Source organism: Mauremys mutica, chromosome 5 (genome assembly GCF_020497125.1).
Source record: "Mauremys mutica isolate MM-2020 ecotype Southern chromosome 5, ASM2049712v1, whole genome shotgun sequence".
Taxonomy (NCBI): domain Eukaryota; kingdom Metazoa; phylum Chordata; order Testudines; family Geoemydidae; genus Mauremys; species Mauremys mutica.
The window spans coordinates 45,699,320-45,721,734 of NC_059076.1; the positions used below are offsets into that span (position 1 = coordinate 45,699,320).

Sequence of the window (22,415 nt, forward strand, 5' to 3'; positions counted from 1 at the left end):
ATAATCATAAAAACTGTAGATGGACAATGCATATACATCCACTGGCATTCAGATTTTGTTTTCTGTGCCTGGAAATCTTTAACTGTGTAATTGTCCTCATTCATGACACCACACAATGAGCTCTTAAACTATTTTGAGATTGCAGCGTGCAGTATACATCATCACATAAATGTGCTCAGGTGATTTTTCAAACTTTGAAAAATATCAATTTATTTAAGTAAACTGGTCATCTTTGGGAAAATCTCATTTTTCTGGAAGGGGGCAGGGGAACAAAAACAAAAAAAAACCCTAAGAACATAAGCCTGGCCACACTGGGTCAATGTTGCTGTATCCTGTCTTCTGACACTGGCTGGTGCCAGATGCTTCACAGAGAATGAACAGAACAGTAATTATTCAGTGATCCTGTCATCTAATCCCACCTTCTTGCAGTCTGAGATGGAGACACCCAGAGCATAGGCTTGTGTCCCTAACCATCTTGGTGAACAGCCATTGCTGGACCTGTCCTCCATGAACGTGTCTAGTTTTTTTTTTTTAACCCTGTTTTACTTTTTGGCCTGGCAATAAGTTCCAGAGGTTGACTGTGCTCTGTGTAAAGTACTTCCTTATGTTTGTTTTTAAGTCTGCTACCTTTTAATTTAATTAGGTGACCCCTGGTTTTTGTGTTAAGTGAAGGGGTAAATAACACTTTTTCCCCCCCTCCAGGCCATTCATGATTTTATAGATGTCTATCATATCCTTCCTTAGTAGTCTCTATTCTAAGCAGAACAGTCCCAGTCTTTTTAATCTCTCCTCCCATGGAAGCTGTTCCATTGCCCTTTCTCTGTACCTTTTCCAATGCTAATTTATCTTCTTTGAGATGGGGTGACCAGAACTGCACACACTATTCAAGGTGTGGGCATACCATAGATTTATACAGTGGTATTATATTTTCTGCTTTATTATGTATCCCTTTCCTAATGGTTCCTAACATTGTATTAGTTTTTTTTCACTGCAGCTGCACACTGAGCAGATGTTTTCAGAGAACTATCTATGATGACTCTAAGATCTCTTTTGAGGGTAATAGCTAATTTAGACTCCATCATTTTGTATGTCTACTTGAGATTATGCTTTCCAATGTGTATTACTTTGCATTTATCAACACTGAATTTCCTCTGCCATATTGTTGCCCAGTCACCCAGTTTTTTTAGATCCCTTTGGATTTGGTCAGCTTTGGACTTAACTATCTTGAGAAATTGTGTATCGTCTGCAAACTTTGCCACCTCGCTTTTTACCCCATTTTCCAGATCACTTATGAATATTGAACAGCATAGGTCCTAGTACAGATCCTTGGGGGACCCCGCTATTTACCTCTCCACTGTGAAAACTGACCATTTAGTCCTACCCTATATTTCCTATCTTTTAACCTTACTTTGCTTAAGAGCCTTTGATGTGGGACCTGGTCAAAATCTTTGTGAAAGTCCAAGTGCACTATCTCAGCTAAATCACCCTTGTAAACGTGCTTGTTAACGCACACAAGGAATTCCAATAGATTGGTGAAGCATGAGTTTCCTTTACAAAAGCTATGTTCCCTATTTGACATAGGGAACCAATTTCTTGGTCTAATTTAGTTTTTTTTAGATAACTAGTTCAATGAAAATGGATATTATTAACTTCAGCTCCTATATTTAGTGTTATGCTCCTAGTAAAAATTTGTTTTTCCCCCTTGCTTCCTCCATTTTTTTTTCTTCCTCACTGGTTGCATATCATGTCAGTCTTATTCTGGCAAAGAGAGCTGGATGTAGGTGGCCCTGGATTCTGCCAATTCCATATTGTGTTACCTGAGTGAGTTGTAGAGTGATACAAAGTTCACCCCTCTCTGTTTAAAGTTCAACATTCTGCCCCGATAGAATCCCCTACCTTTTGTTGGGCCAGTGATAAAAGAAAATGACCGTTTTGGTCCCAAGGTTTGACACCATGAGGCTGCACAAAATATTGCTGCACAGAGGAAGACTAGCTCAAGGTTTTTTTTGTATTGAAGGGGGCTGAGGCAGGAAGCCAAACCTTGAAATGTACAATTTTTTTTTGAGAACTTTAGGAACCAATTTCTTTTTCTCCATCACAAATGTAAAGGAGGTATAGGGTGTTTTTAGATTTGATGATTTCCTGAGTTCTCTTAAAATTTAAGCAGGTTATTCTTTATTGTTATGCACACATGCTCGTGTGCATTCTCTCTCTAAGGACTAGGACGGGTAAGCAACCTTTCAAAAGTGTTGTGCCGAGTCTTCGTTTATTCACTTTAATTTAAGGTTTTGTGTGCCAATAATACATTTTAAACCTTTTTAGAAGGTCTCTTTCTATAAGTCTATAATATATAACTAAACTATTGTTGTATGTAAAGTAAATAAGGTTTCAGAATGTTTAAGAAGCTTCATTTAAAATTAAATTAAAATGCAGACTGGTGGCCAGGACCTGGGCAGTGTGAGTGCCACTGAAAATCAGCTCGCGTGCTGCCTTCGGCCTACCCCTGGACTAGGAAAATATTTCTCTGTCTGTATTTTCTTCACTTATGCTGGAAACTCTTTCCACCTATAACAAGAGCCAGTTTTGGATCTTACAGATTGCATGCCAAATTTATGCATTAACTGGCAACTGCTCAAAATGGGCTTGGAGGCCCCACTATACAGAAGTCCTTACAGTTTTGCTTTACAGCTAATAAAAATAACAAAGTTAATACTTTACTTTCTGTACAGTGGTGCCTCTCTTCCCTGAACTCTTGCATTACCAATTCAACATATTGTATAATTGTGCCTGCCTATGAATATACACTTTCATTTAAGTTCATTAGCTTTGCTGCATCTAGCTGTGAATGAAGTAAAGCTTAGTTTAGTTATGGAGAACAAATCTATGGCTAGTTATTTCACCATGGGGAAAATGTAGCTGGTAGGGTGCTGGCTTAGATCTAATGATTGACAAAATGGAAACTGATGCATCCAATTACACCTTATTTTGCCATTTGCAGAAAATGTCTGATAGCTCCCACCTAATGATAGGTAGCCTATGCTGTTACAGTGGAGAGATTTGAATTACATTTCCAAAAGGTCATTCAATTACAAAAACATTACCTTCAACTAAAATACAAATTACTTTCATTACAAATAACTTTCATTAGTTTTGTTCTTGAATTTAGCACATGAAATGGTGGAATGGCTCAGGAGCCTGGTAAGGAAATAAGAGCCTTTCACCACTTGATGACTGACTTAAGTGTAGGTAACCTTGGTAGTGACTGGAAGCCATTACTGTGTGATGGATGTTTGGTGGTCTCAGTCCAGTTCCACATCACAAAAACCACCATCACTGGAACTGACACTCATGCTTGGCAGCCTCAGAAGAGAGGCCAAGAATGAAAGGGTATATGGGTACGTCTACACTACGGGATTATTCCGATTTTACATAAACCGGTTTAGCAAAACAGATTGTATAAAATCGATTGCGCGCGGCCACACTAAACACATTAAATCGGTGGTGTGCATCCACGGTCCAAGGCTAGCGTCGATTTCTGGAGCGTTGCACTGTGGGTAGCTATCCCATAGTTCCCGCAGCCTCCCCCGCCCCTTGGAATTTCCGGGTTGTGATCCCAGTGCCTGATGGGGCAAAAATCATTGTCGCGGGTGGTTCTGGGTACAGCCTCACCCCTCCCTCCCTGAAAGCAGCAGACAAGCGTTTCGCGCCTTTTTTGCTTGGTGAACTGTGCGGACGCCATAACACAGCAAGCATGGACCCTGCTCAGCTCAATACCGCAATCGTGCATGTTTTAAACACCTCGCGCACTCTTGTGCAGTATATGCTGAACCAGGACCTTCAAACCGAGGCGAGGAGGAGGCGGATACGGCAGCGCGGCGATGACAGTGATGAGGACGTAGACACAGAATTCTCTCAAACCGCGGGCCCCTGCGCTTTGGAGATCCTGACGGTAATGGGGCAGATTCTATCCATTGAATGCCGATTTTGGGCCCAGGAAACAAGCACTGACTGGTGGGACCGCATTGTGTTGCAGGTGTGGGACGATTCCCAGTGGCTGCGAAACTTTCGCATGCGTAAGGGCACTTTCATGGAACTTTGTGAACTTTGGAACTTGCTTGCCCCTGCCCTGAAACGCCATAATACCAAGATGAGAGCAGCCCTCACAGTAGAGAAGCGAGTGGCGATAGCCCTGTGGAAGCTTGCAACGCCAGACAGCTACCGGTCAGTCGGGAATCAATTTGGAGTTGGAAAATCTACTGTGGGGGCTGCTGTGATGCAAGTAGCCAAAGCAATCACTAAGCTGCTGCTACGAAAGGTTGACTCTGGGAAACGTGCAGGCCATAGTGGATGGCTTTGCTGCACTGGGATTCCCTAACTGTGCGGGGGGCGATAGATGGAACCCATATCCCTATCTTGTCACCGCAGCGCCAGGGCACCCAGTACGTAAACCGCAAGGGGTACTTTTCAATGGTGCTGCAAGCACTGGTGGATCACAAGGGACGTTTCACAAACATCCACGTGGGATGGCCAGGGAGGGTTCATGACGCTCGCGTATTCAGAAGCACTACTCTGTTTAAACGGCTGCAGCAAGGGAATTACTTCCCAGACCAGAAAATAACAGTTGGGGATGTTGAAATGCCTGTCGTTATCCTGGGGGACCCAGCCTACCCCTTGATGCCATGGCTCATGAAGCCATACACAGGCAGCCTGGACAGTGGTCAGGATCTGTTCAATTACAGGCTGAGCAAATGCAGAATGGTGGTGGAATGTGCATTTGGCCGTTTAAAGGTGCGCTGGCGGACATTACTGACTCGCTCAGACCTCAGCCAAACCAATGTCCCCTATGTTATTGCTGCTTGCTGTATTCTCCACAATCTCTGTGAGAGTAAGGGGGAGACCTTTATGGCGGGGTGGGAGGCTGAGGCAAATCACCTGGCCGCTGATTACGCGCAGCCAGACACCAGGGAGATTAGAAGAGCACACCAGGAAGCGGTGCACATCAGAGAAGCTTTGAAAACGAGCTTCATCAATGGCCAGGGTACAGTGTGACTGCTGTGTTTGTTGATGAACACCCAACCCCCCTTGATTGACTCATTCCCTGTAAGCAACTCACCCTCCCCCTTCGAGTACAGCTTACTTATGCAAATAAAGTCACTCTCGTTTAAAAATCATGAATTCTTTATTAATTTATTATAAAAAGAGGGAGAGAAGTAAGGGTGTGGTTTGGGAGGAGGATAGGAAGGATGGAGAAGGCCATTAAAAAAATTTCACATTAACGACAGCCTTCTGGTTGGGCTGTCCACGGGGGTGGAGTGGGCGGGTGCACGGAGCCTCCCCCCACGCGTTCTTACACGTCTGGGTGAGGAGGATATGGAACATGGTGAGGGTTGAGGGTGGTTATACAGGGGCTGCAGCGGCACTCTGTGATCCTGCTGCCGTTCCTGAAGCTCCACCAGACACCGGAGCATGTCAGTTTGATCACGCAGCAGCCCCAGAGTTGCATCCCGCCACCGCTGATCTTCCTGCCGCCACCGCTGATTTTCCTGCTGGTCTTCCTGCCGCCACCTCTCATCTCGGGTGTCCCTCCTGTCCTCACGTTCACTGGCCTCTTTCCTGTAATTTGATACCACGTCCTTCCACTCATTCAGATGAGCTCTTTCATTGCGTGTAACTTCCATAATATCCGAGAACATTTCATCTCGCGTCTTCTTTTTCCTCCGCCTTATCTGTGCTAGCCTTTGGGATGGAGGAGGGATGGTTGAAAAATTTGCAGCTGCATGAGGGAGAGAAATACTTAGAAAGATACATTTTACAGAACAATGGTTATACTCTTTCACAGTGAACAGCTCTATTCACCTTACATAGCACATGTGATTTCCCTACAAGGTCGCATTTTTCATCTTAATAGTGAGTGCCTGCAGCTCTGGAGTTACAGATCTCACAGACACAGGTCCAGGCTTCAGAATTCAGCTTGCATGCGGCCATGGTAAGCCACTGTCTTTCGGCGTCTGTAATGATTTACCCCTCCCCCCAACGCATGGCTAATACCACGCTAGCTCCCTGCTAATCAACACCCTTCCCACCCCCCCACCCACTGCGTGGCTGGTAGCTTGGGGAAGCCCCGCTGACCAAACACAAAAAAGATCATCGGCATTTCATTCCTCCCCTCCCCCCGCTTGGCTACGTGGAGGAAAGGATTTTTTTTTTTAAGCTGCTGCAGTCCACGAACCCAGTAGGAAAATGGCCATCCCCCTTAATTAAATTCCTGATTTTTAACCTGGTTATCCTGAACGATATCACTTTGCTGAGGATAACACAACAAGATAAAGAACGGATGCTTCTTGAATGCCAGCAGTCACCGGGACCATACGCTGCTATGCTTTGCCACGCAATGATACCTGATTACTTGCTACATGCATGGCGTGGTAAAGTGTCCTACCATGGTGGGCGGAACAAGGCTGCCTTGCCCAGAAACCTTCTGCAAAGGCTTCTGGAGTACCTACAGGAGTGCTTCATCGAGATGTCCCTGGAGGATTTCCTCTCAATCCCCGGACATGTTAAACTTTTCTAAGTAACTATACTGTCTGCGAATGCATCCCAAGTCCTCAGGGCAAATCAATCATTAAAAAACGCTTGCTTAAAAAACAGTGTTTGCTATTTACAAAGGTACACTCACCAGAGCTCCCTTCCATGGCGTCATTGTCTGGGATACTTGCTTGGGAGGGCTGGGAGGAGGGTAATTCCGTCAGGGTGATAAAAAGCTCCTGGCTGCTGGGGCTCACGGAGTGCTGTGTGCTCTCTGCTAGGTCTTCCTCCTCTTCTTCATCTTCATCTTCCCCGTCTGCATAATCCTCAGCCATGGCAGAGATTACAACCCCCACCTCGGAATCCACCATCAGGGGTGGGGTACTTGTGGCGCAGCCCCCTAAAATTGCATGCAGCTCAGCATAGAAGCGGCATGTTTTTCGACCTGCCCCGGACCTTCCGTTTGCTTCTTTGGTTTTCTGGTAGGCTTGTCTGAGCTCCTTAACTTTCACTCTGCACTGCACTGAGTCCCTGCTGTGGCCTTTATCCGTCATAGCCTTAGAAATTCTTTCAAATACTTTTTCATTTCGTCTTTTGGAACGCAGTTCTGTTAGCACTGAATCCTCTCCCCATATAGCGATCAGATCCAGTACCTCCCGTGCAGTCCATGCTGGGGCTCTTTTTCGATTCTCAGGAGACTGCATTGTTACCTGTGCTGATGAGCTCTGTGTGGTCACCTGTGCTGATGAGCTCTCCACGCTGGGGAAGCAGGAAATGAATTTCAAAAGTTCGCGGGGCTTTTCCTGTCTACCTGGCCAGTGCATCCGAGTTCAGAATGCTGTCCAGAGCGGTCAGTGGTGCACTGTGGGATACCGCCCGGAGGCCAATACCGTCGATTTGCGGCCACACTAACCCTATTCCGATATGTTAATCCCGATATTAGCGCTACTCCTCTCGTCGGGGAGGAGTACAGAAACCGATTTAAAGAGCCATTAAAATCGATATAAGGTGCCTCCTAGTGTGGACGGTTGTGGCGTTAAATCGGTTTTACGCTCCTAAAACCGATTTAAACGCCTAGTGTAGACCAGGCTTATGAGAAATTAATTAACTTCACATGCTTAGTGATGGGTTCCTCTATATCCTGGTCAAAGCATGTTGTTAATTATTTCATGTCATAACGTCTGGCACTTTACAAAACAAACAAACAGAATCCCTGTCCCAAAGAGTTTACTGAGACCTTCTGACTTCATTGGGATTCTGCAAAGGTCTGCATGGATACAATTGCAGCCTGTTGCTTAAGTTAGGATATGGCATATATAGGGAGTGATTGGGTGGGGAAGACAAAGAAGAAAATCATATAGTCATGAGGTTGCTTGGGTGAATAGTACATGTGTCTTGAATTACCCTGGGTTTTGGGTTCTTTATTAATGGAGGGGTGAGGGTGTCTGAGCAGACCCATTTTCAAGGGTGGGTGAGTGGGGGGAATTTGCATGGACAGTGCCTGTGCTGTAACTGTTCTGTAGTTTTTAGTCTAATGTCAATCAAGCACTTTCAATAAACATTCCCTGCCCCTAAGCACACTTCAAAGAAAATAAATACACCAGTGAAATGTTTGACAGGTATGCCAATGGCTAGAGAAAAACTTTTTAAATGGAATATTTTTCAGAAAAATGTAGCTTATTTGTATATTCTGTAATACTATTCCCTAGCCCATTTTTGTTTGTTGGGGGCTTTTGCCTTAAATGTGTTTGGTTTGTTTTTTTTTAAAATCTGTCACTTAAGACTCAGCTACATGGGGAGTTATTTTGAAAGAGGTGTCCCTGACTAACTCCCTGGGCAGATCCTCTTGTACTCAGGAATAAGAGTGCCTTGTTCTTGTTTAGCTTAACCTGCCTTGGATGTAGATTAAGCTAACTTGGAATAAGACAATTTTATTCCTGAATAAAAGTGTGCCCGCACACCTATTCCTCTTTAAATTCATATCCTAATTTCATCCAAATTTATTTCTTAAAGTAGACAAACCCTTGGGTCCAAATCCTGCAAAAATTTATGCACATGCATAATTTTACTCAGTAGTAGTTTCACGTTAGTTCATGGGACTACTGCTGTCAGTCTAGTTATGACTAAAAACTAAATTACTAATGTTCAATTCTACTATATCAGGACTGTAACTTGGAACTTTCTGATGCCTTAGAGGATTCTCATTTTAAGATGGGCAAAATAAGCATCTATACCAGATGAACCTATAGGAAACAAAATTGTGTTATGCAACTATCTTAAAAATTAACAAAAGAATGTTTCCCCTCTCTTTTCTGAAAGTGACAAAGTGGTCTCTAAACAGAATAATTTTCAAACATTTCCATGAGATGTTGGCAGATATATATATTTGTGTTCTTTTTAAGCAGTGCAGAGATAAACATATGCTCTAGATGAAAAACAGGAGCTCTATGAAAAGGTAGTCCGTGCCTTTTTTAGCAGAAACGGTGTGCATCCTTCTTTAATGGCTTCTCTCATTGGATGTGAAAACAGCCTCTCACTTGCCTCAGCAACCCCTGCAAGCTGTACCTGCCATAGGATGGTTCTTGTTTCCTTGAGGCAGCAGTGACAGAGTTGTAACTTTTTCACCTATTGAAGACCACTTTGTGTTCTCTACCTTAGTTTTTCCTTTATAGGAGGCATACTCACTACATCCATCTACTAGCTTGGAAGACAGGCAGCTTCCTATGAGGCAGGAGTATTATTTTTGGGGCAGCTGCTGCTAGATGTGAACTTGTCTATATTGGCACAGTGCTTGGCACAATTCACTAAATAAGTTGGCTGCAATCCTCTCAACAGTTTGATTAAAATGGCTTCTGCCAAACAAATTATTGCTTTAAAGTAAGTATATAAAGGGGCTTTACAATATACATTGGACATGAAACTATACTGGGATAATTAGAGTATTTAATGACAAAAGAATTTTTAAAAAATGTAGTTAATGTCAATTTGGTCACTTAGTGGTAATCTGGATGTTAAAGAATGCAAATGTAACAAACAAGGTTATTAACATCAAACTGAGTGTTATGTTTAAAGTGGTAAATATCCAAATGTTTGATTTGTTTTGAGTGGCCTGCACAATAAAACTATCTAAGCAATATTTTCTAGTACTCCTTTCCCATGTCTTATTTTAGATTGAATCCAGGTGTATTTCTCTAAAAGGCAGCATTCTCCATGTTTTCTTTTAAACATAAATATGATCGCTAACATATATGTTCAGTTATGAGGGCTATGACACAAACAGATGTTAATAGGCAGGATTTCAAAGTTATGTCTAAAATTTCAGCTGTACCTCACAGGACTCTACTTCCCCCTCTCTCCACCCCCCACCCCCCCCAAATTCACCTCCATTTAACAAGAGATGAAATAAAAATAGCACAATTCCATTCAGGTTTAGAGTAAGGCAGGTTAGCTTTATCAACCAAGGGAATTTCCTTGCTTTAGTTTGTGTCACTGCCTTAATGTTTCAGCATGGTTTTCTCCTCTCTGAAATTCCATGTTTTCATAAAGAAGGAATTATGCTCTGTTGTGCAAATCTGTAGTTGGATGATCATTAACCTGCTAGACAGGCTGTTGTGTCCATTTGGCTGTCATGCAGTTTGTGCTAAAATTCTTAATGAAATTGTATTTGAAAAAGTCTCTGAAAATGCCCAGTAGCTGCTGAAGGGTATGCTTGTGTTCATTTTAAACAAAATGTGATTTAGAAGGTACGTATGCATAAAGAAGCATATTGTGGCTCACCACCCTAGGAACATTTTAGAAAAGGCCAAGGGGAGGTGGGTGAGCTCAACATGTGGAGTGGAGAGGAAAAATATAAGCATGTGATGAACAAATCCGTATGGAAAGGTTACATATGATTGGCTAGAGGTTTATGTAACTTGTTATGTAACTCCCATGTGCTATAAAATGGCAACGGGAGGGGCTCCTTGTTAGAGGGAGTCTGGCTGATTTTTGTACCAGGGGCTCTCCCTTTGTGCACATTCAATAAAGTCTCTTGTTGAACTGAATTGAATGAAGTATCAAAGATCCTTGATCCTGCCCGGCATCTGACTCATTTGGTTATTATCGGGAACCACAAAATCCCAACAATGTATTAAAATTTCAAAACTAGACTGCCTTTTTCCCCTCCCAAAACACCAAGAATGATCAGGTCATACTACAACTAGCAGTTTGCCACACATATGCATCGAACAAGCTGATAGTCTATAGTGCAGCCCTTTATATATTCATTCCTCAAGTACTTTTCAAGTAGTAGAACATTGAGTTAAGCACAATACTAGTTCATTCAATTTTTATCCATTTAAAATTAACAAAACAGAACTGTCTGCAGTACAGCAGCCTTCAAAGTTTTCAATTTCTTACTCCTTTTTAAATACACAGAGTAGTCTATAGTTAAGCATTTGAAAACACCAGTGGAGAAAAGTAAACTTTCACTATTCTAACATCAGAAATGAAAGCTAAAAGATCTTTGTTTTATACAATATTCAAAGCCCACTTGGGATTAATTGGTATTTTAGAATCATATAACAAACTTACTTTATTTTTGTCTTGTACAACCAATACTTTTCCAGTGTCTACATCCAATGCAGCACCTATTGGAGACAGAATATTTTCTGATAACTTTAGAAAGATAGTGTCTGGAAACTATTATAAAATTTTAGAATTCAGAATTTTACATGACCTAAAAAGAAAGCATTATAAACCTTTCGAGGGACTCATCAGTGCAAGTTTAGTCTAGGCTTAGTCTAGGTGATTTATCATCAGAAAATTGGATTGTGCTGAATGAAAAAAAGTACTTCAAATTACAGATATAAAAGTTAAAACTTATCAAGATGGGGTGAATGTGCTTTCCAAAATTAAGATGTAGATATCATAAATTTTATGTAAAATGACTGCTTGTAAGGTTCCAAGGCCAAGAAAACTATTCCAAATAATCTAGCAAAACATACTTGGAAGTCAATTCCTTTCTTCAAGAGAGGTCTCATTTAAGTCCATGGGAATTTTTCCACTGACTTCAGTGGGCCTTCAATCAGGCCCCAGCTGAAAACCATCCTGGGTGAAAGCCTGACCCTGTTGAATCAAATGACAAAGCTCTCCCTAATTTCAGTGAGGCCAGCAGGGTGGATAAAAATCAACTGAATTTTTTTGATTTAAATCAGACTTTTTTGATTTTTTTTCCTCAAAAAACATTTTATCTAAAGAGTTTTAATTAAGATACATTATAGTTCAAAGATAACTCATCATGGAATAGGGATTATAAATTCTAATTCTATAGTATGAGACAATATATTCATGTAATGTTTAAGAAAAGTTTTGTAAATGAGTTCCAATAGTTTATGGATTAGGGACCCAGTTTTATGGGGTTCCAGGGTCTTCTACCCAATGGGACTCAGTGCTCAGTCTAGAAGATACCATCAGAGATGCTTAGTTTTCCAGTTCTCAAACTGGATTTGTCTTCAGAGATAACATGCTTGTTAACAGCAAAAACAAAACAAAAAAAAAACAGACCTCAACCCTATTGTCCCTCTGCAAATTTGTGTACACAGAGTCAATCCCTTACCTCTCTATAAAAGTGCAAAGTTTCAAAAAGTTCAATGAATAGAAGATTGGGATGGGGGGTGGAGGGGAGTGGAAGAGATCTGGACAAGGAGAAAGAAGTCTGGAGATAAATGTGAGAAGGGAGGGACAGGCAGTAGAAACTGTTTGAGCAGCATATTCCAGAAGTCTTGAGGTCTTTTGAGTGCAGCCTTCATTGATTTGAGATCTACCATACCATTCTCTCACTAGAAGGGAAAACCTATAATGGCAGCAGGCCATAAAAGAGACCCAGTTTGGGAATAAGAACCATTCAAGAAATGTATGTTTGCTGCTGATGTTTTAATGAAAGTCACACCAGTGAACTGGTAGAAGTCACTTAAGCACTTGGATTCAGAGACTGTTGAAGTGATAATCTCACTTTTTACAGCAGTAGCTGCTTCTGCCGGTGTAGGAAGAATATTTTCTTCCTTTGGACTAATTCATTCCAAATTGAGCAATTGTTTGGGACTTAAAAAAGCAGGAAAGCTTGTTTTTTCTTTTCCAGATTATGAACAAATAGGAAAATGAAGATCAAGATGACTGAGTTAGCTGCAGAAGCCATTATTTTAAGTTTATCATGTTGACCTGGCTGACACAGTCGATTTTAATTTTTTTTAAATTTCATTTAATTATTTTACTTTATGCTTGTTTTGTTAAAATATTATATGTTTGCTGTTGAAGAAAAACATCCAGAATACATAACATTGTTGTTTTAGTTAAATAAAACAATTTAAATGTCTGTCTGGTGGTGATCTCCTCCTAATACAGCATGGCAAGAAAATCCTCCAAATAGTGATGATTAACCTGTTGAATTGGAGACAGTTCACCTCCCAGTGACCTCATTAATTGAAGTAGATATTTCATTTGGTAAATGAAATAACCAAATCATTCATTTTCTGATATAGCTGTAAAACTAATCTGAAAAGTTTTCAAAATAAATTACTTTAAAAATGTATACTGTGTACCTTCTAAAAATGAAACCTCTACATCAGGGGTCGGCAGCCTTTCAGAAGTGATGTACCGAATCTTCATTTATTCACTCTAAGTTAAGGTTTCGTGTGCCGGTAATACATTTAAACATTTTTAGATGGTCTCTTTCTCTAAGTCTATAATATATAACTAAACTATTGTTCTATGTAAAGTAAATAAGGTTTTTAAAATGTTCAAGAAGCTTCATTTAAAATTAAATTAAAATGCAGAGCCCCCGGACTGGTGGCCAGGAGCTGGGCAGTGTGAGTGCCACTGAAAATCAGCTTGCGTGCCACCTACCCCTGCTCTACATCTATCTCTGAGTTGTGAAGAATATGTATTAAGGTTATAACAACCAACAAGAATGCACTTTTATGTAGAAATCCATGATTAAGTTGAGTCTTCTTGATTAGTGATTTAAATCTATTTGATTTAAATCAAATCCACCCTGGAGGCCAGGAGTTCCCTCAGTAGATATGGGTACTTTCAGATTAAGAAACAGGCAGAAAATGACATCTGCTTATCACAAACACATTTTGAATTCAGCAGGTTGATTCTATTGATGGTGAAACTATTCTACCAATTTGCTTATATATTCATTTATATTCTCTCTCTAGATAATCTGAATTCTTTCTAAACAGCAAGCAGTATTGGAGTCAACCTATTTATCAAATAGCACTGCTCCCCAAATGGCACAGAGCCACCTTTACTTGGTGGAAAAAAATGAGTTCAAGGGTCTGACTGAATAATTAAGCCTTGCAGTGTATCTGGTGCTTGCAGTTAGCCTGTTACTTTCTTCCTTATTTTTCTTAAAACTCTGTCTGTTTCCAGGTCTAGTCATCCTATCACACCTACTAATCATTCTTGAAAGGATTCCAATTTAAAAACAATGTCCCTTTTAAAACAGACATTTTACTACCCCAACCTCCTTTTTGACAGATTTCAGATTTACGTGCTCTAGTGAGCACAATGAGAACTGTGGGTACAACCTACAGTGCCCTTTTCCACATTAATTTGTGCACTGATTTAAAATTAGTAGATAATTACAGGAAGAACTGTTCCTATCAATTTTGAGCAGATGGAAGCCTATGTGGTTAGCACTCTGATGATGCATACACCTAGAATACTATGGAAAATATTTTAACATAAGGGAATTATTAAGGAATGAATTGTTAGATTGAAAACATCCTTTTCTACATAATATAGAAATGAGAGTTTTCTGTGTAGGAGAAAGAAATAGCAACCCTGAAGTCAAGCTCTGTGAAAGGACATACTTTAGGGAATTAGTCATATCTGCTTCCTTCACCCTCCCTGTAGCTAGTTAGCTGTATATTGGTTAGTGTGGAATTCTGTTTGGGGGGTAGGGTGGAGATGCGGGGATTAACTTTTATGCACGCTGTGGTTGTAGTGGTTATTTTCTAGAAAAACTGCTCCTCAGCCATATGGCTTTCTGAGACCAAGAATGGCCACTGGAAATGGCAAACAGCGGTCTCGCTTAACTAGAAAGAAGCATCAACTGGACTCTCTGGAAAGGTTCAAACCTGTCCTCTTCCAAGGCAATAGTTATTAGAATGCTATTTTGTTGAATCACTTGTCTCCTTTTGGAATGAGATGATAGAATTAAAACTCTGCATTGTTAGAGGACAAAAAGCAGATATCTAAACCACTTATAAATTATAAAACTGTTTTAACTTTGTGCTAGCAACAGATGTTCAGACTCCAGGTTCATCTGTGGCCCACTTAATGGCTATAAACCCTGAATGCATGTGCTATAAACATTAACAGACAAATATGAATTATTTTGATATATGGAAAACTATTTTTAAAATTCCCAAAACTGCTTTGGAAAGTCCATAACCTATTTAATGTTATCATTTCCTGCAATATCACATGGTCATTTGTAGCCGCTGTTCTCATCACAAACCTCTATAGCAGTGGTTCTCAACCCATGGCTGAATCAGCATACAACTGCAGCCCATGTGACATCCTTAGGGCCATACAGGTAGTATATATATTGTGTGGATGAGGCCCACACAGGATATAGAGAGCTGCAGATGCAGCCCACAATGGTAAATAGGTTGAGAACCACTGCTTCTTCTTCGAGTGATTGCTCCTATGCATTCCATGTAGGTGTGCGCGCCGCGCGTGCACGGCTCTCCGGAACATTTTTACCCTAGCAACTCCGGCGGGCCGGCTGGCGCCCCCTGGAGTGGCGCCGTCATGGCGCCCCTTATACACCTCAGCCGGCCCGTCCGCTCCTCAGTTCCTTCTTCCCGCCCGTGACGGCCAGTTGGAACAGTGGAGTGCTCCCTTACCTCCACAACCCTAGTGTTTCTCCATAGTTCTAGTGTAGATAGTTTTAGTAGTTAGTTCAGTTCTTGTTGTAGTTATATATATATTTAGTGTTAATAGTGTTAATAGTTACGGAATTAGAGGGTTTGCCCCTCTTCTTCCGCCCCGGTGCGGGCTTATGCCCGGAGCACCGGGTTTCAAGCCCTGTGCGGCTTGCCAGCGGCCTATGCCGGTTAGCGACCCGCACGACTCTTGCCTCCGCTGCCTCGGAGAGTCGCATCGGCCAGATAAGTGCTCTATCTGCATAGCCTTTAAACCTCGTACGAGGAAAGAGAGACTCTAGGCTGAAGCACTTACTGATGGAGTCTGCGCTCCAACCTCCGGCGCCAGCTCCAGCGGCACCGAAAACCGCCTCGACAAGCAGCGCTCCGACTGCACCGAGCCGCTCCGGCACCGAGCCGGCACCAAAGACCCGGCACCGCTCCCTCTCCCCGGGGAGGAAGCACAAGGCGCCGAAGACGGCTGCCGCAAAACAGCAGCGAAAGCCGTCAGCCCAGCCGCCTCCGACGAAAACGGTGCAGGCTGAGGCAGTGCACGCTAAGTGCACCGCACCGTTGACTCCGGCGCCGCCTGGCCCGTCGAGTCCGGTTCCGCCCAGCTCCCCGGTGCCCACCGAGGAGGAGCTGAGGATCCCGTCGACGCCGGAGGCGTTCGCGACGGCAAGAGAGCTGATCGAGGCGACGGCCCCGTCATATCAGCCGCCGGCACCACGGGTGCGGACATTCAAGTCCCTCGGCAAGCCAGCGATGGTGCGCCCCTCATCTCCGGGCGACCGTGGCGACCGTGGCTCCAGAATCCGGTCTCGATCCCGGTCTATCTCCCGGCGAAGGTCACCGAGGCACCGCTCCCCATCCCGCCGTAAATCGCCATCGCGACGCCGCTCAGCGTCCCGGCACCGGTCGCAGTCCCGGCACCGCTCTCCATCGCGGGGCCGGTCGTACTCCCGGCGGCGCTCCAGGTCCCGGTCACGAAGTCACCGGCACCGCAGCAGGTCCGCGTCCAGGCACCGCGGACATCGGGACTCGCGCAGCCGTTCGAGGCGCCGCAGATCCCGCTCGAGGTCCGGTTCCCGGCACCGCCGGTCGAGCTCCCGACGTCGCCGGTCGAGCTCCCGCCGCCGCCGCTCCCCTTCTTGGCACCGGAGATCCAGCTCCCGACGCCGTAGATCTGGCTCCCGGCACCGGAGATCCGGCTCCCGGCACCGTGCGCAGCACAGGTCCCGCTCGCCACTGGACCCCCGAGACGCCCGGCACCGACCCTCGGCACCGGAGGATCGTCTCACGCCGGCGCTGGACGCCCGCCCAGGCATCGCCACGGCTCCACCCTGGCCCTCCAGGGAACCCTCTGTGGCCTCACCCCAAGGCAGTGCGGTGGATTTCAGAGCCGGTTCCGTTCCCCCGGATCATGGACCCCAGTATTGGGGACATTGGGTGCCCTGGGCGCAATATGAACAGGGGCCTCCCCTGCCACCCAGGCAGCCGGGCTCGGCACCATCGGTACCGGTGGCCACCGTTAGTCGAGCCCCCCCGTCCCCACCGACGCAAGCCGCCGCCCACGACCCTTCTTTGGGCCAGGACTCGCTGCAGCCAGATCACCAGGTGGGCGAGCACCAACAGGAGGAGGTGCTCCCGGGCCACTCCTCGTCGTCCTCTCCAGATGAGGCGGTAGCGGGGGCCTCGCCATCGGGACCCCCGCCCATTGACCTCAGGGCACACCAGGACCTTCTCCGAAGGGTGGCAAAGGCCATTAACTTGCCCATAGAGGAGGTGCAAGAAGTCGAGGACCCGATTACGGACGTTGTGGGAGATGACGCCCCTGTCAGAGTGGCGCTCCCGTTCATTCGCACCATTCAGAAGAACAGTGCCACTATCTGGCAGTCGCCCTCCTCCGTTGCCCCCACGGCGCGAGGCGTCGAAAGGAAGTATTCCGTCCCGCCCCAGGGCTACGAATACTTGTACGTCCACCCCACCCCGGACTCGCTGGTGGTCCAATCGGTCAATGACCGCGAACGACACGGTCAACCTGCCGCTGCGCCGAAGGCGAAGGACGCCCGGCGCATGGACTTATTAGGGCGTAAAATCTATTCGGCGGGAGGCCTCCAACTCCGTATCGCCAACCAGATGGCCCTCTTATCCAGATACACTTTTAATATCTTGGGGTGCCTTGCGAAGTTCACGGAGCTAACCCCTCAGGAATCCCGCCCTGAATTCTCAGCGCTGCTGGAGGAGGGCAAGTTAGCCTCCAGAACACTGATCAAAGCGGCCGTAGACGCAGCAGACTCAGGGGCTCGAACGGTAGCATCCGGGGTGACGATGCGCCGCATTGCGTGGCTACAATCTTCCACCCTCCCACCTGAGGTCCAGTACACCCTCCAGGACCTCCCGTTTGACACGAAGGGGCTGTTTTCTGAGAAAACGGATGCCAGAATCCAGTCCCTAAAGGATGGGAGGGTTGCGATACGAACTCTGGGTATGCACACGCCGGCCACGCAGAGGCGTTCGTTCCGCCAACAGCCCTACCGTCCCTTCAACCAGGCCAGGTCTCGGCCGTTTAACAACCGCCGAACGGCCCCCTTCCGCCGTAGACCGTCAGGGGGGCGGCGCAACCAGGCGCAGAACTCGTCCAAGGCTCCGCAAGGCCAAAAGCCGGCCTTTTGACGGGACGCCCGAGGACGGCCCATCACTCTCCCCCCAGGATCCACCCCTTTTGTTTTCCAATCGCCTTGCCCGCTTCCTTCCGGCGTGGTCTGCTATAACATCGGACAGCTGGGTCCTCAGCACCATCCAGCACGGCTACCGCCTACAGTTTCTTTCGCCCCCCCCCTCCCACCCACCTTCCCCGTCCCTCTTCAGGGACCCCTCTCACGAGCAAGTCCTCATACAGGAGGTGCAGGCTCTGTTGAGCGTGGGTGCTATCGAGGAGGTGCCTCCCTGCAGGCGGGGCAGGGGATTCTACTCCAGATATTTCCTCATCCCCAAGGCGAAAGGAGGTCTTCGTCCCATCTTGGACCTCCGGGAGCTGAACAGATACCTCTGCAAGCTCAAGTTTCGGATGGTAACCTTGGGGTCCATTATCCCTTCCTTGGATCCGGGAGACTGGTTTGCCGCCCTCGACATGAAAGACGCTTACTTTCATGTGGCGATTTACCCCCCCCACAGACGCTTCCTGCGCTTCATGGTCAACGCGACCCACTACCAGTTTGCGGTGTTACCCTTTGGCCTCTCCACTGCCCCGAGGGTGTTCACCAAGTGCATGGCGGTCGTGGCCGCAACTCTCCGTCGTCGCAGAATCCACGTATACCCCTATCTCGACGACTGGCTGATCCGTGGGCGATCTCAAGAACTGGTGACAGCCCAGGTGTCAGAGATACTGCACCTGTTCCGGTCTCTCGGCCTCCTCGTCAATGCCGAGAAGTCCCAATTACTGCCGACACAGCGATTGGAGTTCATAGGAGCAGTCCTCGACTCCACCCTCGCCAGGGCCTGCCTCCCTCGTTCTCGACACGAGACAATGGTCTCGCTCATTCGCAGCTTACAAGCCTTCCCTTCCACGACGGCCCGGTCCTGCCTTCGCCTGCTGGGCCACATGGCTGCGTGCACCTTTGTGACCGCGAACGCGAGGCTGAGGCTCCGTCCGTTCCAGATGTGGCTGACTTCGGTGTACCGGCCCCACCGCGACCCTCTAGATCTGGTGGTCACGGTCTCGGACCCCACTCTCCAGACGCTCACCTGGTGGCTGCATCAGGAGGTGGTCTGCGCCGGGGTTCCGTTTCGCCCCCCTCGCCCGTCGGTCACCCTGACCACAGACGCCTCGGCGCTTGGATGGGGGGCTCACATGGGAGACCTGCACACTCAGGGCCTCTGGTCGGCCCAGGAGCTCTCCCTGCACATCAACGTCAGGGAATTGAGAGCGATCCGCTTGGCTTGTCTCGCCTTTCTTGCACACCTCCGGGACCGCTGCGTCGCGGTATACACGGACAACACGGCAGCCATGTTCTATCTGAACAAACAGGGCGGGGCCCGATCCTCCCCGCTGTGCAAGGAGGCGATGCTCCTATGGGACCTGTGTGTAACCCACTCGATTCGCCTCGAAGCGTTCTTTCTACCAGGGGTGCAGAACACGCTGGCCGACCGTCTGAGCCGGTCTTTCGCTGCCCACGAGTGGTCCCTTCGCCCCGACGTGGCCCACACCATCTTCCAAAGGTGGGGATTTCCCCAAATAGACCTGTTTGCCTCCAGGACCAACAGGAAGTGCCACAGGTTCTGTTCGTACCAGGGTCGGGCTCCGGACTCCATCTCCGATGCGTTCCTCATGTCCTGGACGGGTCCCCTTCTATACGCCTTCCCGCCGTTCCCGCTAGTCCACCGAGTACTGCTCAAGCTACGGAGGGACAAGGCCCGCGTCATACTCGTCGCTCCGGCCTGGCCGAGGCAGCACTGGTATACCCTGCTCCTCGAGCTATCGATCCGGGATCCCATTCCCCTACCGTTATGGCCGGATCTCATCTCTCAGGACCTCGGCAGGCTTTGTCACCCGAACCTGCAGTCGCTGCATCTTACAGCCTGGTTCCTGAGTGGTTGACCGACGCGGAGAGGACCTGTTCTGCGGCGGTGCAGCAAGTTCTCCTTGAAAGCAGAAAACCGTCCACACGCTCTACCTACCTGGCAAAGTGGAAACGCTTTGCCCTTTGGTGCGATCAGCAAGGTCTTAACCCCTTCTCGACCCCTCTCCAGACGGTCCTTGACTACCTCTGGTACCTGAAAGGCCAAGGTCTCGCGATCTCGTCCCTGAGGGTACACCTGGCGGCGCTTTCGGCCTTCCGGCCTGCTGTAGATGGTCGCTCCGTGTTTTCCAACCCCATGGTTGCCCGCTTCCTCAAGGGGTTGGACCGCCTCTACCCGCAAGTGCGGCCGCCGGCTCCTACGTGGGATCTGAACCTGGCTCTCACCCAGCTGATGCGCCCGCCCTTCGAGCCCATGGCCTCCTGCTCCCTCCTCCATCTCACCTGGAAGACGGCCTTCCTCGTGGCAATCACATCCGCCAGACGAGTATCCGAACTCCGCGCCCTGACGGCGGGTCCCCCATATACCGTCTTCCACGCGGACAAAGTGCAGCTTCGGCCACATCCGGCCTTCCTCCCAAAGGTGGTGTCGGCCTTTCATCTTAATCAGGAGATCTTCCTCCCGGTCTTCTTTCCAAAGCCGCACGCCTCACCTCGTGAGCAGCAGCTCCACACCCTCGACGTCCGTAGGGCCCTCGCCTTTTACATTGACCGAACTAAGTCCTTCCGGCGTTCCTCCCAGCTCTTTGTCGCAATTGCGGAGCGCATGAAAGGCGAGCCTGTTTCATCTCAACGGATTTCTTCCTGGGTGACATCCTGCATACGGGCGTGCTACGAACTTGCTCGCGTCCCCCCGTGCCGGCTCACCGCACACTCGACAAGGGCGCACGCCTCGTCAGCCGCCTTCCTGGCCCACGTTCCCATCCAGGACATCTGTCGAGCGGCCACCTGGTCTTCCGTCCACACCTTCGCTTCCCATTATGCGTTGGTGCAGCAGTCCCGAGACGACGCAGCCTTCGGCTCTGCGGTGCTACACTCCGCCACGTCTCATTCCGACCCCACCGCCTAGGTAAGGCTTGGGAATCACCTACATGGAATGCATAGGAGCAATCACTCGAAGAAGAAAAGACGGTTACTCACCTGTAGTAACTGGTGTTCTTCGAGATGTGTTGCTCCTATCCATTCCAGACCCGCCCTCCTTCCCCACTGTCGGAATAGCCGGCAAGAAGGAACTGAGGAGCGGACGGGCCGGCTGAGGTGTATAAGGGGCGCCATGACGGCGCCACTCCAGGGGGCGCCAGCCGGCCCGCCGGAGTTGCTAGGGTAAAAATGTTCCGGAGAGCCGTGCACGCGCGGCGCGCACACCTACATGGAATGGATAGGAGCAACACATCTCGAAGAACACCAGTTACTACAGGTGAGTAACCGTCTTTTTATAGCAATGGCCAAGATGGTGGCTTCAGTTCAATTGAGTAAGATAGGGCTAGTCAATAGGCGGACCACCAGATGCTTTTGAACAGACCCTGAAAATCTTTTTATTTACTTGTTGTTGTTGTTGTGTTTTTAAATTATTTTCTCTGGAGCTTGACAAAAAGCTTTGGACCTTGACAAAAAATAACTATGCCGGGTGTAGGAGGACCCTCCTCTTGCTCCAACTCGAAGTTCTTTCTTTCTTCCCATAACCAGTTCAAAATTTGAAACAATGAAAAAGAATACTCATATTGTCAGGTAGATACCTAACTAGGGGTGGAAAGATTAGATTCTGTTTCAGGGTTTTGGTCATGTACAGGTATACATAGCCTTAACTCCTAACCTTCTTGGGTCTCATTACATAGTATTTCTTTGTGAACAGAGAATATCTAATTTATATTTGTGTGCTCTTGAGCTTGTAACATGTTTTTCTTTCCTTAAATACTGCATGACAAATTAAAGTATATGGATATCTGAGAAGGAATCTGTCCCTCCCACCTATTCATGGGAGTTAAGCATCACCTTCTATAACTATCTGGCGATATCTGCAACATTTTGGTATTTCAAGAATACCTTAAACATCACCTTTACACAGACTCGTCCCTACCTATGGTGGTGCCCTACATAGCCTGAGCACCTGCACCCACCATGTGGGGGGAGCGGCTGCTCGCTGCGGGGGACTGTGCTTAAGGGCCATGGGGAGAGGAGCTGTGGGGAGCAGCAGGGCAGGGAGGCCCAGGGCAGCATGGGGGAATAGTAGGTGCCCTGGCGCAGGCAGCAGGAGTCGCGCCCCCCGCACAGCGCTCACTGGTGGCAGTGGGAAGCAGAGTGACCCGGCCCCAGCCTGCTCTGCTCCCCCAGCCCTGTCGCTTGCGGGAGGGGGCTTGGAGGAAGGGGTCAGGCCCACCCCCACACTCACCGGCAG

The 22,415-nt window shown here is 47.2% G+C and overlaps 2 protein-coding genes across 2 annotated transcripts in view; one reads left to right on the forward strand and one right to left on the reverse strand.

Annotated features, from left to right (window-relative positions):
• The window catches only part of NUDT6 (nudix hydrolase 6), a 34,295-nt gene that overhangs the window by 6,114 nt on the left and 5,766 nt on the right, over window positions 1-22,415 (reverse strand). The window contains exon 3 of the mRNA XM_045018610.1: window positions 11,098-11,153. Within this exon, the coding sequence (XP_044874545.1) occupies window positions 11,098-11,153 (56 nt within the window). The remainder of the gene's footprint in view (window positions 1-11,097; window positions 11,154-22,415) is intronic.
• Window positions 1-22,415, forward strand: part of SPATA5 (spermatogenesis associated 5) — a 314,315-nt gene that overhangs the window by 5,584 nt on the left and 286,316 nt on the right. The gene's annotated exons all lie outside the window — the stretch shown is intronic.